The 16,482-nt window shown below is 34.9% G+C and overlaps 1 protein-coding gene across 1 annotated transcript; it reads right to left on the bottom strand.

The window, feature by feature from the left end:
* Positions 1–577: 577 nt before the first annotated feature.
* On the bottom strand, positions 578–11,545 carry LOC137810543 (chaperone protein dnaJ 13). The gene is made up of 13 exons (XM_068611881.1): positions 11,080–11,545; positions 10,716–11,002; positions 10,147–10,344; positions 9,940–10,054; positions 8,808–8,894; positions 8,496–8,584; positions 7,073–7,157; positions 5,552–5,605; positions 4,874–4,954; positions 3,172–3,249; positions 1,990–2,229; positions 1,010–1,117; positions 578–920 (listed from the first exon to the last, which is right to left on the bottom strand). Exons 1-13 carry the CDS (start codon positions 11,221–11,223, stop codon positions 864–866), a joined length of 1,623 nt encoding a protein of 540 aa, XP_068467982.1. The 5' UTR covers positions 11,224–11,545; the 3' UTR covers positions 578–863.
* Positions 11,546–16,482: the final 4,937 nt, after the last annotated feature.

Raw genomic sequence — 16,482 nt, forward strand, 5'->3', positions numbered from 1 at the left:
TTGCATCATATTAATTTTGTATAATATTTCGTACAAAATTGCCATTTTTGTTGTTGAGGATATTCCCCCTTATCTTAATAATCTCTATTACATAACTTCTTATTTAATGAAATATACTCTCCTTTGTTTTGCATTTCTTCCCGGTGTTGTTGTGTCCAAAAACAAAGGAGATTATTAAAATAATTCTCAACAAAAAAATTGCATTCAATTAATGTTATTTAATTATAGACGTTATAACAGATATTGTCATGGTTATTAATTTTATTAATTAATACGAAAAATGACTTTCAAATTACAGAATTCAAAATTCATTTTTTCATAAACAAAAAGTGAAAATATTCATATTTATGTGTAGAAGAAAATTATAGGGATGAAAAAAGAAATCGCCCGATAATCAGCACCTTGGCCAGTACAAGTGAACATAATGTTTCAGCCCTTAATTTTATTCCCAGATGTTATTGTCATATGTATTATTACTGTCTTGAAATTGCAAACCCAATGACAACATGATTTTATTATCATACCAACTCCTACAACTGTTGCCCTGATAGAAGCTTTATGTGAATGGGCAAACGAATCAAGAACAAAAGGATTATGACTAACCAACCAAAATTGGTATCCAGCAGCAGAGTTAATAGTAGCATAACGCAACTCCTAAGTTGTCCTTATTTCATAGAATTTGGGGGTAGCAATTATGAGAAAAATAAAAGATTTAAAAAATAAGCGATGGTACCACTGGCCCAAAATTTGTAAAAAGTACCTCTTCTAATTCCATCTGACAGTATAATTTATACCTCATGCATGTAAAACAGGCAAAACTGCAAGAGGTTACAATGGAATATTGATGTGTTAATGATAATCCTTTATATCCTGTGGCTGCCCTTAGGGATCTCTAATTTTTCATAGTCACCAGCCCAAACCTGTTTCAAAATTTGAATTAGCCCCTGGATCAACCAGATGCAAGAGGTTTATAATTTCTTTTTGAATCGTAACAATCAACTGGTAATACCTGGTATTGATTGCCAGCATAAACGTACTCTACATACAACTCTTTAGGTCTTCCTGGACATGGATCACAGAAACCCATAATGCCTGATTTTTTCACACCTTCATGAAGCTGCATCAACAATGAGGACATATTTATCATCTAATTAAAAAAAGAAGCCGTTTCGACAAGTAAACCATGCATTTATTTCAAAAGACTTATTTTTGGTGAAGGCACTTGTCTTCAGCAGTGCAACATTAATTTATGAAAACTTAAGCTATATATAAGATTGTTCACAAGTCACAGTATATTTGCAAAAAAAATAATAATTATAAAAATAAACAGGAATTTTTCTTAATGAGTACAGGCTAAATCAATATTCATTAAATACATAAATCAATTTGCTTCTTCAGCTTGCTTGTAAGTTGAAATATAGGATTAAGTTTCGAACGAAGTTCTCCCTCACTTGACCTTTCAACGAGGATTCTGCAGCTTCCATGGACTAAAAGGGAAGGGTGCACTGTTGATTAATCGTCCAAGATTCTAGAGTTATTTTAATAATCACATTATTAACAAATACATTAGGTCTGTCTAGGAAACAAAGGAATCAATGAGATGTAAAGGGAGATCATTACTGGGGAGTCAGGTTAGCAGGCGGTTAGGCTAGTTAGAGAATTTTGTTTGACAGTTTGGGAGTTAATAGAAGAGGGACATCTTCTGACTACCATTGTATATAAACTTTAAGAACCAGGCATCCTTGGACCCTGAGACTCTTCAATGTCAAACTCAAAGTTCAGATTTTTGGTTCAATCCATTAAAGAGAAACATATCACACTATTACTTAGTTTCTATTACTGTTCGAAGAAGAATGCTGTATCTTATCCTTATCCCATATTTACTGCAAATTTGAATTCATATGGGTAAGTTGGCAGAAACAAAAGTTTGTTAGACCTCACAATAAGTAGAATAATTGTGAGAACTTGCACCATGAAAAGGAAACATACCTTGAGTTCGCCAGAATCATTAACAAGAAAATTCAGAGGTATCGTAACATCAATGACATCAGAAGTTGATTCAAAACTTATTTCACTTGATGACTTTAAGTTGTTCAAAACTATCTCATTTCCGTATAGTGCCCTCGTGATAACCAGTCCACCTGTTTCTAATTGCCTGTTTCTTTTCCTATTAGCCACATTTTCTTGTAATTTCTGAGCTTTCTCAGATGCAGCCCTCGCTTCCTTAACCTGCATAGTGTTTTCCCCAGGGGAGGAGAGATGGATTAACCCGGATATTCAACAGATTTCATTAGAAATATGGGCATGTACCTCCTAAGACAATCTCAATCTATGAATTAGAACTTTATTAAGTATGGACATATTCTTACATGAGAAAAGGAGGGAGATTGTGAATATGATATTTGAAAATCACTACTGAGAATTACAAGAAGGCACATGGTGAAATAGAATCCGAATTCTACAGGTATTTTGGACTCGTGCGAGATATTTGGGTATGAACTATTGAAATAAACGGAACTTAAGGCCCTACGTTTATATAACAATTGAAAATTATTGAAGACTTGCAAATCTAAAAAAATGCATTAAACTAGTTGGATCAAAAATGGATATTAAGCAACCACTATATTGGATCCCCAGTCATACTGCAAGCATGGGATAATAGAGAAATGCAGGGATTCTAGGTATCATATGTTTAAGTTACATGTATATCTTACGTAACAATGTCAAGAGGATAACATGCCAAATACTGCCAAAATATTCATAGCTGCACTCACTCACAAAGGAGTAACTGGATGATAATTGCAAGTTGCAACCATCTCTGAATCCACATAACAAATTGATAAAATCATAAAGGATTCTCCATAATCAATTGTTAAACAAAAATAATCTTCAGACATCACAATGGACAGTTTCAAGTTCAACCATTGGGTGGAACTTAGATTATTTATTGGGTGAGGGTGGGTTGAGGAGCCCCCATACAGTCACACAAAAGTGTCATATATTGACAAGAAGCAGATCTCCAATTATTAAAAGAGAATATGATCATTCCTATCACACAGTAAATAAATTATAAGATGTTTTACATGAGGAGGGTAACAGTTGCAAATAAGAAACAACAACGATTTGCAGGAACAATAGAAGTCAATTTTTAGGCACATTGATCACCCGTACCTGAGCAGAACTTTCCTTCTCCTCCTCCAGAGCCTTCTGCTTACTCCTTCTAAGGTAATAAGGTTTAACAAGAAACTTCTGCAAACACAACACAAATATTACGACAAAAGATGAAGGAATTATCACCAAACTGTTCAATAAACCAAACCAAAATTATTTTCATCTTACACCGATGACTTTAATAAATTAAATGTGCATTACATTATTTATTTAAAACTTGTTAAAACAGTTGAGTCACCCATGCAGAGCCACTGGTATCCTGCTAGCTATGAAGACTGAAACAGCACTTCAATTGTGTCTCCTCATGTCTAACACTGACATGTGTATGACATGTGTCAAACACTGTTGAAAGTGTCAAATTAAATAAACATTTTCTAGCAGCTTCAACACTTCAAGACATGGCTCCAACACAGTTTAATGAGAGAAGACACGGTTTGATCATAAAACTTTTTTAAGACGTACCTATTTTGGAAGTTGGAAAGTCAATGTAGTTGCTCTTCATTTGTTCAATGTTAGTGCTTTTTCAAAATTTAAAATTTATCTGTTTTTTACAATATTTGTATATAGTTATCTGTTTTTTGACACTTTCAGAATCATTTTCTTTTCTATTAACAATGTATATAATAATGATGTTCCCAACTTTCATTAAAAGAACATGTTGCATTGCAGGTCATCAATTGTTCCGTGGCGGAGATCAGATGGGCCAAGTCACAATTGAATTGTGGCGTTTGGGCTGCTTTGCTCTTAAGCAGAAAAAGCTACACCAAGCTATAGCCTTTGCCCTAGTAGTAAGCACTTGATCCAACAATTGGTATCAAAGTCAAGGTCATGAGTGCAATTTCCAGTGGAACAATTTCAAAGGGTGAGATTGTTGTAGGTAGCATCAATTGTCCTTTGGCGGTGTCCAGGTGGGCCAAGTCACAATCGAATACAATCGAATCATGGCGCTTAGGTTGCTACACTCTTAAGAAGAAAAAGTTGCACTCTAACTATCAGTTATAGCTTTTGGCTTAGTGATAGGTATTATGGTTATGTCATTTTTAATTCATGTTTTCTGTTTTTTGCTTTTACTTTTTATGCACGTATATTATTGTTTTGTCCACCATGGCTTCCACCATCCCACCCACCATTTGTACATGGTGGTTTATTGGCTCACTGCCAAGGTTACCATCCACTACTTATGATAACAGCTCATTTGGACCCTACTTCACAATTAGAGTCCTAACACAAGCACTACAACTAGTTTATATCCTTTGATGAAGCTGATTTTGTACATTATTTTATTCCCCACTGAGTACTGCCAACCATAGTAATACTATAGTTTTGTACTTTGTTTTCAAAGCAAAACTCTAAATAACCCACACTTTTAACATATTAACCACTGTTATAGATATGTTGTGCTTTTATGTTGAGAAATAACATCTACTCCAAATGTTCATTACAAAACTGAGTAGAATTTGCACTTAAGACCCTACCAAATCATGGCACAAGGGGGAACTAAGCAATCCAAAGAAGCTAGCATCAGTCAGATTGAGAGGAAAGCAAATTACCACGAAATGTTTTCCTCTTCATTGGCATACTAACAATAAATTGTGTGCAGCTACTTATGGTTATAGGTAAGGAGTCTTCACAAAAATAAAATAGCAGGAAGCACTTTAATAAAAAGAAATTGATTATTGATGTAAGGTTAAATAGAATTCACCTTTAGAACAAAGTAAAGAGATGCAGGAATGACAAATGCTCCAGTAGCAAACACAGGGTCAAGATGCCTTGTCAGCAAAATCTGCAAGCAAAAGTCCATATATGTTACAAAGAAGTCAAACAAACTAATTTAAATTGTAACTATACTTGTTTTTAACAATAGATATATTATCTAAATAGTTACTAATCAAGAACATGTTGCTCAAGTCAAATGCATACCAAAGATTAGAGGCATTTAAAATCTAAAATAAAGCAAAACTCCATATCAAAGCCAAGTAATACAACCAATATAAAAAAAACATGACTTTTTAAAGATAAACTTGTGTCTTAATAAAAAGGGTTGTGTATATTGCCCAAAGGAACAGAGTATGTGAATGTTTGGGTTCAGTTCCTCGCTTCATTTTAGAAATATTATTGCATTTATTTGTCAGCTTTCTGAGATAACTTGTAAAAAATAGGTGATTACTTCTCTAAAACCATCTCACAAAGTATAGTGCATGCTTATCACTTATTAAGTCTAAGAAGGCAAGTACAAACTTCTTTATACATAGATCTTCTGAGACTCCTCATAATTGAAAAGATATACAAACCCTAGTACATAGTATATCTAAATACAGGTCAAAGTCTGAAATTCACTTGGCATATATCACCAAACATGTAAAGAACTAAGTGTCCTTACTGGAAGAATTATCTTCTGACCCCCACGATATAGTTCAAATTTCCAGGAAATACCCTGAAAAGGTTAAAAAAGAATATAAGCCAGCTTATACAACAGGTAATGAGCAAGTGGGGGAGAGGGAGATTCACCAAACATTGAACTTCAGGTACAAGGAAAAATTACAAGTGAGAGGAAGTAAATTTTTGGACCACTTCATATATTTTATCCAAAAAAAAAAATTATGGTACATGGGCATTCCAAAATAGCACATGTACTTATTTGGTACAATTGTTACATATCCCAATCCAATATTGACTTATCTTTTCTCATACAAATCAGTCCATGCATAACGCCAAATTTCATTGTGAAGTTGTTTGGTTGATTGGTTTATTACTAAATGAAATAAAGCATGATTTCCTTCAAAATTTATGCCTTCTTTAAATAATTATGTTCGAATTAGAACTTTCTTAAACATTATATTATATTCAAAGAGTTTACTTTACTATTTATGTTTTTATGTTGGAAACTGCACATCTAATGCAAACTATATTAAATGTTTAGGTTCGTGTGTAATGCTTATTCTATAGAAATTCCATTCTTTATTTAATCTTCCTACATGTAAATCATTTTGAGATGAATTTCTAATTACATACTGGACATCTGCTAAGTTATTTTTCTCTTGCTCACTTCATCACCATCATATTCTTATTTTGTACTTGCATTCCTTTTCCCTTATAGTTGGGAGGCCTAGTTCTACAAGTTGTGGCTGGAACAGCCTTCCCTCGTGTGTGCTGCCTAGTATGCAATGAAAGTGCAGATGAGAATGAGATGGCCGACCTTGAAGCTGGTTATATTCGATTTTAATTGAATATTTAGTTGCTTTCACCCAAAAGACTTAGAGAACTAAATTTGCATGATCAGATTTCTTTGATTTAATTGATAATTTGATGTGTATTGCTATTTTGGTTATGAAGCTTGATGTTCTAATCACCATTATGAATATGATTTGAATTTCAGTATTTCTTTAATCATTTTTCAGTATATCTATATATAAATATTAATACTATACATTCTGTAATATAAAGCTACTTGGACATCAAATTAGGTATCATCCCACTGTTCACTCTTTTGCTATAGTGTTTGTAGGATGGCCCGATTCCTCTATTATTGACTACTATGAGGAGGTCATTCACATACTTTCATCTAACAGTTTAAAAGTTTTGGGATAGTTGGTTTATGATGATACTGTTGTTTCAGTGGTCTAAAATTCAATCCTTGGCATGCCCATTCTTTTAAATAAAAAGAAACTTTTTGAAAGTAAGCACGAGCTAGATAGAGCTGAGTCCACACTTCAAACCTAGATAATGTTGCAGAAGGGTGCGTTTTAAAGGTATACAAGTTATAAAAATATAAAAAATTGTTCATTTACCATTCGCCAGAAAGTGAAAACTTTTGGGATAACAGGATTTTGTCAAGAAACAAAATAAATGACACAACATATAAACAACTTGAGTAACAATGAAAAATTGTTAACTATAGTACCTGAATTCCTATTATATACAACCACCGTACTGAGCTGAATTTGGATAACTTCCTACCACCACCAACTTCAATCTCGAGAGAAGAACTATAAGAACAAGTGGCTTAATGTCAAAACAGATAGCACGCAAACAAATTAAGACATTGACTATCAATGGTTAACTGAATATATGAATGATAATTATTCTGGTGATCATGCATGATCAGCATTAGTACTCATAAAATAATATAGGTTCAGTTAATATTAGCATTATATGAGATTCTACTCACCCTTTTTACATACAAAAGAAATACTGATTCAATTTTACACAAAGAAATTTGGAACCAATAGTACTTCCATAATACTCCCTTGCTTCAAAAAACCAACTCTAACAGGTCTAGACTTGGTCCTAACAATTCAATTCTAATCACGATAAAAAATACTTTGAGCATACATGTGAGATATCATTGCAGGACAAGAAAATAGATCCCAAACACGTAAAAAAATAAAAGAGATGTGATAACTATAGCACTGAGAAACTTCATTTGTTATCCAGTGCTAAAGGGAAGTTAAACAAGCATGTATTCAAAAATCTGAACTAACCACCAAATCCAATTTGAACAAGAAAGACGCAATACAGAATCTATTGAACAACCAAGCCTTTTCCCTACAAGGACCGTGGGGTTGGAAAGATGGATCAACCAACACCATTGATATATATCAAAAAGTCAAAGTATTTAGATTAAGATCAATTTTATGTTTCTTCTAATGTGTTTGTGGTCTTCCTCTGTCTTTGCTAGTTTCAAATGCATTAAAATATGATATAATCAACCACAACATAATATTACTATATTATATAATCCTACAACCAAAATGATCAGTGTAAATGACACCCTAGAGTAAGAATTTAAAAGAACCCAAATCTCATTTGGCAGTGGCACGCAGAAATGAGTTCCTCAATCAAGCTTTACAATTGTTAGTCCCATCTTAAATATAACTAACTAACAATTTTTTGCATCCAATCAGTAAAATTTATACTTGAGCAAGGATATAACATAAAAGGGAGTAAATCTGCAGATAAAAGGAATGTTAGTTTCTTCAAGTGATACAAAAAAGTTGGTTTATTAATTTAATATATAAGCTTTGAAGCTAAAATAAATTCTCAAATAATTCACAGTGAGTATGGGCAATAATTTCATCTTTTTAGAATACACTCATCAAGATAGTGAAGAAGCAAAGGAAATATTCATACGAAGCGTTGGGTTCTGAGTCAAGATTTGAATCTACACTGCGTGTGTAATCAAATACTAACATGAGATACAACTATAGAAACATTTCCCAACAATATCATATGAAATTGTGAGCATTTAACAACCAAAATCAAAACCAGAAGCAGGAAGAGACACCCCGACTAAATTTACACCCAATAAGATTTTTTATACCTACCTCCCAACTCTTCCCACAATGCAGCCAAGAGATTTAGGAGAAAAACGATGAGTACAATGAACTGCTGCTTCAAACAAACCTGTGCCCAACTAAAGGAGTTGAGAAAGAGTTAATTCAGTATAGGAAAAGATGGATTTTTAAAAGTCCTATAAAAATTGCCAATATTCAAGGCACTGTTTTTAAAAGATTGAAGCACAAGACATGTCAACTTTTTCTAACTTTTTGGGTGTAGAACAATGGATTATGAAGGGGGAAATTAAGGTAACAAAATTACGAGCTCAGACTTGATTACGGAGAAAAACATAGAAGTACCTTCAATTCTCCAGAGGCAGACCTTCTCTGATCTTTTTTTTGCCACCCAACAGCTATAGATGATTGCGGTCCCAAATTAAGCTCTATCTATAACACAGATGAGAAGAAAGCTGATCAAATATAGAAGGTTTTTTAGAAAAAAAAAATCACCAATTCAGTGCTGTAAAATGGTCTTAGAAATTGTTCTTAAAGTCTAACTTAACCACACAAAATTGACTTGTAAAGTAATGATTGCCCAAGTTTTATAAGATCTATTTAAGTCATACATATAGTTGATGTAGGATTAAACCACCACCCTTGAAGTAGGCAGGTTAGGATAACCACATTTAAGGCTATTTTCAATACTCCTGCAGACTCTCAGAACTACCAGCCTGATGCAAGGCAGATGTCGGTAGACCCAACAATGAATGCAGGATAGAATCTAATACCATCCTAGAAATTAGTCTTAGGATCTAAGTTCTAACTATATCTCACAAAACTAGTTTGAAAGGTAAAGACTGACCATAACCTCTATTTAAACTATATCTCTACTCGATGTAGAAATAAAACACCACCCTTGAGATTGCAATTAAGGCAAACACCAAATAGACCGCATTTAACGCAGGCTAGGAAGGAATGCAATTAAGGCTGTTTCCATTAAATGGTCCCTACTTTGGTTGCTCTGGTGATTTAGTTAACTGTGACCAAGTTCGACCACAACACTACACTACAGATTTGGATATCTAGAAGTACCGAACAAACAACTGCTTTATGGATCTCTAGTACAAATTCAAAAAAAAGTATCCCCACCAATAACAGACAGATCATTCCTCTGTTCCTTGGGTTTTGAAAAATCAAATGACGATAGATTAGTTGCTTGTACAGTATAATCTTGCATTTCCGAAACAATGTAAGACACAGTTGCTAACTCTCCTGATGTCAACAAATCTAAATTCTAGTTAAAAGTCTTTGATTTAAAAGTTAACATTATACAAATCTTAATCTAATACTTGATTAGCTGATCCATATATGTTGACACCATGTTATGTACAACTATATATCTCAGCTCCCAGTCATGTTTGCATCCATGTGCACTAGCTACCGTGTCATTGAAGAGAGAAGAGTTTGAGGTAGAGACTACAGAGTAGCATACATGTCCACTTGCTGTTTCTGACAGTTGGCGGGTCCACAAATTTGAAAGATTCAATGAACCATCTCTCAAAGACATTGCTACGCCCATTGTTGCTGTTGAGTGTGATGATAAGTTACTGGAATATGAATCACAAGAAACATACAAATGGTCACTAAAATGGGTAAAGCAGCACTATTCAGATTGATCTACAGAGTGCAAATAACCTACCGAGTTGTTTGCACCCCAATTAGCGCACGCAAACCAACTGAAGCCACAAACTCTACTGATGAAACTTCTGAAAGTTGATGCCTAAATAGAGCATTCGCAGCTCCACCACCTTCTTCTCCATTCACTGCTAAATTACCAGCAATTGTAAAATCATTGCGCTTGGATAAGTGAGACTGGATTTCACTTGTCATAGCCATTCTGATACTCATAGATGTAATAAAAGACAAGCAATCAGATAAAAAACCAAGGAGTAGCCAAACATACAAATTGCATTATGCAACTAATATTTCAGTGTCAGGACTCAGGAAAGTGTTTGTATAAAAAAATTAAAAACTAATGCACTGTCCTTCAGAACGCTCCACTTTCCGTCGACCATTGTTTACATTGAGCCTCAACATCATTCAAGCCATTTCTATATCAGGGTATTTTGTTTTAGGCATTAACAATAAATGATTAAAAAATAAAATAAGCCTCTCCTTTTCCAAATTGAACTGTTAACACTGGGGTTGTTCAACAACCACATTCATATTGATACAAAAAAGGGAAAGCTATGATGAACAGAGGAATACCCTTCGAGGAGGCCACCACCGTCTAAATAGCGCGGCAAAGACATGTTGGCGAGAATTGTACCAGAAGGTAGAAAATGCGCCGCCATTTTTTCCCGTTCCTTCATCTTCTTTAATCTCTCTAGCTCTGCCTTGATCTCTTCAGCACCATTGAGCTTTGGACCAAGTTCCAAACCAGAAGTCAAACCTTCCATACCATAGATATCATATATTTGCCTCTTGTGTGGATCTGACAGAATCTCATACGCTTCACATATGCGTTGAAAGTTCTCCGTAGCAATATCCTTCATCTGATAGAAGAGAACACATCGAGTGAAGAAAGTGCAAACGAAAAGGAATTAACATGGGGATAGGGAGCGAAGCTTACGTGAGGAGCTTGGTACTTATCGGGATGATATGCTTGCGCCCATTGACGATACGCTCTGCGGATTTCTTCATCGGAAGCTTCCGGAGACAAGTTGAGAAGTGCGTAGAGTTCTCTGTTGTCTTGTGATTCATTCCGCTCCTCCATTGCGGTGCCTCGTAGGGGGAATTGTGGAACCCCGAGAGGCTAGGGTTTTGCAGAGAATCGAACTCACTCACTGAGTTTGGAAAGGAAAGGGTTTAGCGTTTAAGGGTTTTTGGCTTACGTCACCAATGGTACAAATTGATCAATCGCTGTGGATGGAAATAGAATGACACAATCCCCTTACGGTATTACTGACTAGTCTTCCCCAGTCGTACAGTCACGCCTCAATTCCATTGTCAACATGATAGAAAAGAAAAAAAACATATACACAGAAGTTATCTTCTCTTCCGTGTACCATATTTTATTCTATTTTTCTGTTGGTACTGTTGTTCTTAAATATTGGATTTTTAGTTATGATATTGTGATCACTAGTTGTTCAAAAAAAATTAATCACAGCAGAAATTTGTTTCCGTTACGCAACAAACATAATCTTCCGTCTAAATAAAAATATATATATTTAATTACCTTTTTGTCTTTGTATTTAGGTATTTAGGGTCAATATTAGATGTATTATATTATTTTTTTAAAAAGTTAATATAGTCTTAAGACTTTTTAAAAAGTATTTAATTTGATTTTTTTTATTAAATTTTCATCAACGGTGTTAATTACTGATGGTGTGATATTGATATACACACATCTCTCCACATCAGAACCTCATTATCACCATTTTTTCTCGTTTTTCCTAACAGTTTCATTTTCATCATTTATTATATCGTGCATCACAATCAAAAATATTTATCCATAATCAAAGTTTATTCTCACTTTGACAACAAATGCTCTAAGGCAAAATCGATAATGCAATCAAGAACCATTGTGAAACTCCAAGTCAAAGTCCAAGTGTGCCTCAACCAAGATGGAAACCCACCCTTCACCGCTTAAGAGATACGTTAGTGTCGGTGCAGCCATCCTCGTCTCCATCGGCCTCTACATCAACCCTCCCACACATGTCTTTCTCCCGTGCCTAGGACCGTCACGGCTCTACCTCCCATAGAAATTATGTCTTCCTCCTCCAATGACCTTTTCAAAATCCCTTTACTGTCCCTCCCCGATGTGGAATCTTTTGAGGCCTCCAATTGCGTAACCGAGCCAACCTATCTCGTACCACCACCACAACCCTCAAAGACCATGCCTTTGTTGCCAATGTTGGCCGCAATTGAAGCCACCGAGATTGTGGGCTTTCAATCTTAGTGCAGATATTGATAGTAAGAGGTGTCGCTGCAGCTGACGACGTCGAAGATAAAGCGGCAGAGCATGCGTAAGTGCTTGCCTGTGGAGGAAGATGGTTAAATTTGGGAGAGATGGGAGAAAAGAAGGTAGAGGGTAATGACGAGACTCTGATGTGGAAACATGTGTGCATAACAATATCACTCACACTTGTCACATCATCATTAACTCTATTTATGTTAATTTAATAGAAAATATCAAATTGTATACCTTTTAACAAACATTGGGACCAAATTGATTTTTTTTTTAAATCAATGTAGTAAATTGAATATTGACTTTAATGTAGGGACCAAAAAGATAATGAAACCAAAAAATTATTAAGCAATATGATATTCGTTATTAGTTGTAGCCAAAATAATAATAACATTTTTTAGTTTAATATACATTTACTGTTAGTTAAGAAAATATAACATCATTAACTAGCCTAAACAATACAAAAAAACTCATTAAATACACCAAAATAATTAGTTACTATATTGACTAAATTAGATACCATTTTATAATCTAAAAAAATTATTGGTATCTAAAGTCGTTTATATTATTAATAAAAATTTATAAAGTAGTTTCTAAATTAGTATATAAGCATTAGCTACCAAGGTTTTAGCAACTAACTACTTTATATTCTAAATTAGTCTCTATTAGTCTTTTAGAGACTAATTTAGAATCTAAAATATTACTAGCTAAAATCTTGGTAGTTAATTTAGATACCAATTTAGAAATTATTTTATAATTTTTTATTAATAATAGAAATCACTTTAGATACTAATAATTTTGTAGTCTCTGTATTGGCCAAGAGTGCTCGTGACCTCGATCCAAGCATTTAGGTATGGTCAACTCGGTTTTGGGCCAGTATAGGCCCAAAGGGCGAGTCATGAGCTCGGCCCAAACACTGGTGGTCAGCTTGAAAAAAATAATTAAAATAGATGGAACATTTATTTTAGTTATAATACATATGTTAATTAAATACAAATAAAAGTTGTTGGAAATAATGTGGTTAGCAGAAGTCAGTATACACAAGATAGGGTCCAGAAGTCAGTCTATTTTGTGAGTAAGGTACTGCAGGGACCAGAAACTCGGTATGAAGCTATCAAAAAGGTCGCCTTAGTTGTGGTGTTCACAACTCGATGACTTCGCCATTATTTCTAGAGCTTTATTGTGATTGTGATGACCGATCTACCCATTCGCAAGGTTCTCCAAAAGCCCGATATAGCCGGGCGAATGATCCGTTGGGTGGTGGAGTTATCTGAGTTCGACATACGGTATGAACCACGAGGGTCGATTAACGGCCAGGTATACGTTGACTTCATTGTAGAACTTTCGTCTGAGGACTTCCAGTTCGATCACAATGACTTCTAGTGGCGTTCTTGTAGTAAATTAGGCTTTAAAACGAACAAAATTAATGGTTTCTCAAGGCGTGAGTAATCATTGTCTGTAAGGACTTATCCGCGGTATGTTGCGCAAGTCCCCCAGTATACAACAGGAACTTCCCGGTAATTTCCGAGGATCAGAACTAGCAAGTTACTCTTGATAGAGTAAGAACCCAATGTACTCAGAAAAATAAATATAATAAATTAAAATAATGAATGAAGAGAGAGAAAAAAAAAATTGTGAATAAGTGGGAGGAAGAAGAAAGGTTGCAGCGTTGAGTTGCTGAATATGAGAGGCAGAGAAGGTGTGTTTTGGAGCATGCTCGTGCCTCTTATTTATAGGTAAGGTGAGAAGCTCAACAACCCACTAGAAGAGGAGAGTACAGTTCAGGTGGAGGTGACGTCAGAGATGTGCTGGTAAAGGTGGGAGTCAACCTACAGAGGAGGAAGACATGTAACGAACGTGGAAGACCCAATCTTGCAAACGAACCAAAGAGAAACCCTATCTCGCAACGGTAAAGGATTTCGTGGATATTTCGCAGAGCTGTTGCATTTTCACAACCTCTTCCACTACCGCCGAGAATCTCTGCAACAGTAACATCTTCCACTACCTCCGAAAAATCTGCACATAGTCTATTTTTTATGTTTTCTATTTTGCAATATCATAGATTGTTTTGCAACAATCCTCCATATATTGCAAAAGATAAAACATAGAGTTAAAGAAGGGAAAATAATTTTGGGTTCATCTAAGATGTAATGCATCAGAGCTGGTATAGCAAACTATATGAACCAGTCTTAGATTGATGAATTTAACACATAGTGTAGTTGGTATAACAAGCTATATGAACCAAGACACTTAGTATGTGTTAGAGGTTTATCAATCATAATACACCCCTCACATTACTTGTTGTTATCACTGTGTTGCGCTACTAGGCCATGCGCGTGCCCGGTATTCATGAGTGCTATAGAGATCTTGCCAAGATCTCATGCAAGCGGCCCCACTTGACACTCATATAGGTGATTTTATCAAGCGTATGCTGCAAATCATACACCACCCATAAGGGATATGAAAATCATCAAAACTTTGTAAATCATTAAAACTCTTTTACCTCTGAATTTTAACCACAAAGTTTATCCTCTCGATAATGCAGTATCTAGCACTTTCACACACACCATAGGAATGGACAAAATTGATTTTGAATCAATATTAGTGCTAGCAGAACTAACAAGTGACTTGTTTTTACCCATATGAACCTTATTCAAGGGATCTCCAATCACAAAGGTTGGGTTTCCATCACTTGTTTGTTTGCAAGTGGCTTAAGTCTCATTCCCCTCGATGTTTCTAAAATCATTTTTCTCTCTAGGGTTTTTGTCAGAGGATCTGTCAGATTCCGTTCTGACTTGACATAGTCAATAGAAATTGTTCCACTCTTTAACAGTTGTTTCACCAAATTATGTCTCAATTGTATATGTCTATTATTTCCATTGTAGCTTTTATTTTTAGCTATAGCTATTGCTGATTGGCAATCACAATGCATTTATACATATGGGGTTGGTTTCATTCCTAAAGGAATGTTTGCTAAGAAGTTTTTCAACCACTCAGCTACACTACCAGCCATTTCTAGAGCAACAAACTCATATTCCATTGTTGATCTTGCAATAATAGTTTGCCTGGCTGATCTCCATGTAACTGCACCACCCCCAAGTGTAAATACATAACCACTAGTGGATTTTGTTTCATCTGAATCAAAGATCCAGTTAGCATCATTGTACCCTTCTAGCACAGCGGGAAATCCACTATATTCAATGGCATAATCCATTGTACCTCTCAAGTATTTCATGAGTCTCGCAAGTGCATCCCAATGATTCTGACTAGGACATTGAGTGTATCTACTCAATCTACCTACTGCATAAGCAATATCTGGTCTAGAAAAACTCATTAAATGCAATAAACTCCCAATTATCTGGGCATACTGAGTTTGAGAAATAGATTCTCCTCTGTTCTTCTTTAATTTAGAGTTAGCATCATAAGGGGTACTCACTGACTTAAAGTCATTGTAACCAAACTTCTTAAGAAGTTTCTCAGTGTATTTTTCTTGGGATAGTAATATACTATCTCCCTTCCTTATAATTTTAACTCCTACAATCACACTTGCTTCACCCGTGTCTTTCATCTCAAACTTAGATCCAAGAAACAATTTTGTTTGAAAAACTATATCATTGCATGTACCAAAAATTAACATGTCATCCACATACAAACATATAATGACATATGCACCATTTTCAGATCTAGGATACACACATTTATCAGCATCATTGGTAGAAAAACCTTCACAAAGTAAAACATTGTCAAGTTTTTCATGCCATTGTTTTGATGCTTGTTTCAAGCCATACAAAGATTTAAAAAGTTTTCATACCTTTTCCTTTTGACCTGGGACTACACAACCTTCAGGTTGAGTCATATAAATTTCCTCTTCTAATTCACCATTCAGAAAGGTTGTTTTAACATCCATTTGGTGAATTACTAACTTATGGATAGATGTTAAGGCTAACAACACACGGATAGAAGAAATCCTAGTAACAGGGGAAAAATTATCAAAGTAATCTATGTTATGTTCTTTTAGTTAAACCTTTAGCAACTAATCTTGCCTTATATTTCTCTATGGATCCA

This window comes from Phaseolus vulgaris, chromosome 2 (genome assembly GCF_000499845.2).
Source record: "Phaseolus vulgaris cultivar G19833 chromosome 2, P. vulgaris v2.0, whole genome shotgun sequence".
NCBI lineage: Eukaryota > Viridiplantae > Streptophyta > Magnoliopsida > Fabales > Fabaceae > Phaseolus > Phaseolus vulgaris.

What these genes read in the sequence shown, in the direction of transcription:
- LOC137810543 (XM_068611881.1), bottom strand. Translation starts at nt 11,223, where the DNA reads ATGGAGGAGCGGAATGAATCACAAGACAACAGAGAACTCTACGCACTT. An exon ending in CAGAAACAGCAAGTGGACAT is followed by an intron (nt 8,895 to 9,939) that starts GTATGCTACTCT and finishes TCTGTGTTATAG; the next exon opens with ATAGAGCTTAATTTGGGACC. An exon ending in TGTATATAATAGGAATTCAG is followed by an intron (nt 5,606 to 7,072) that starts GTACTATAGTTA and finishes TAACCTTTTCAG; the next exon opens with GGTATTTCCTGGAAATTTGA.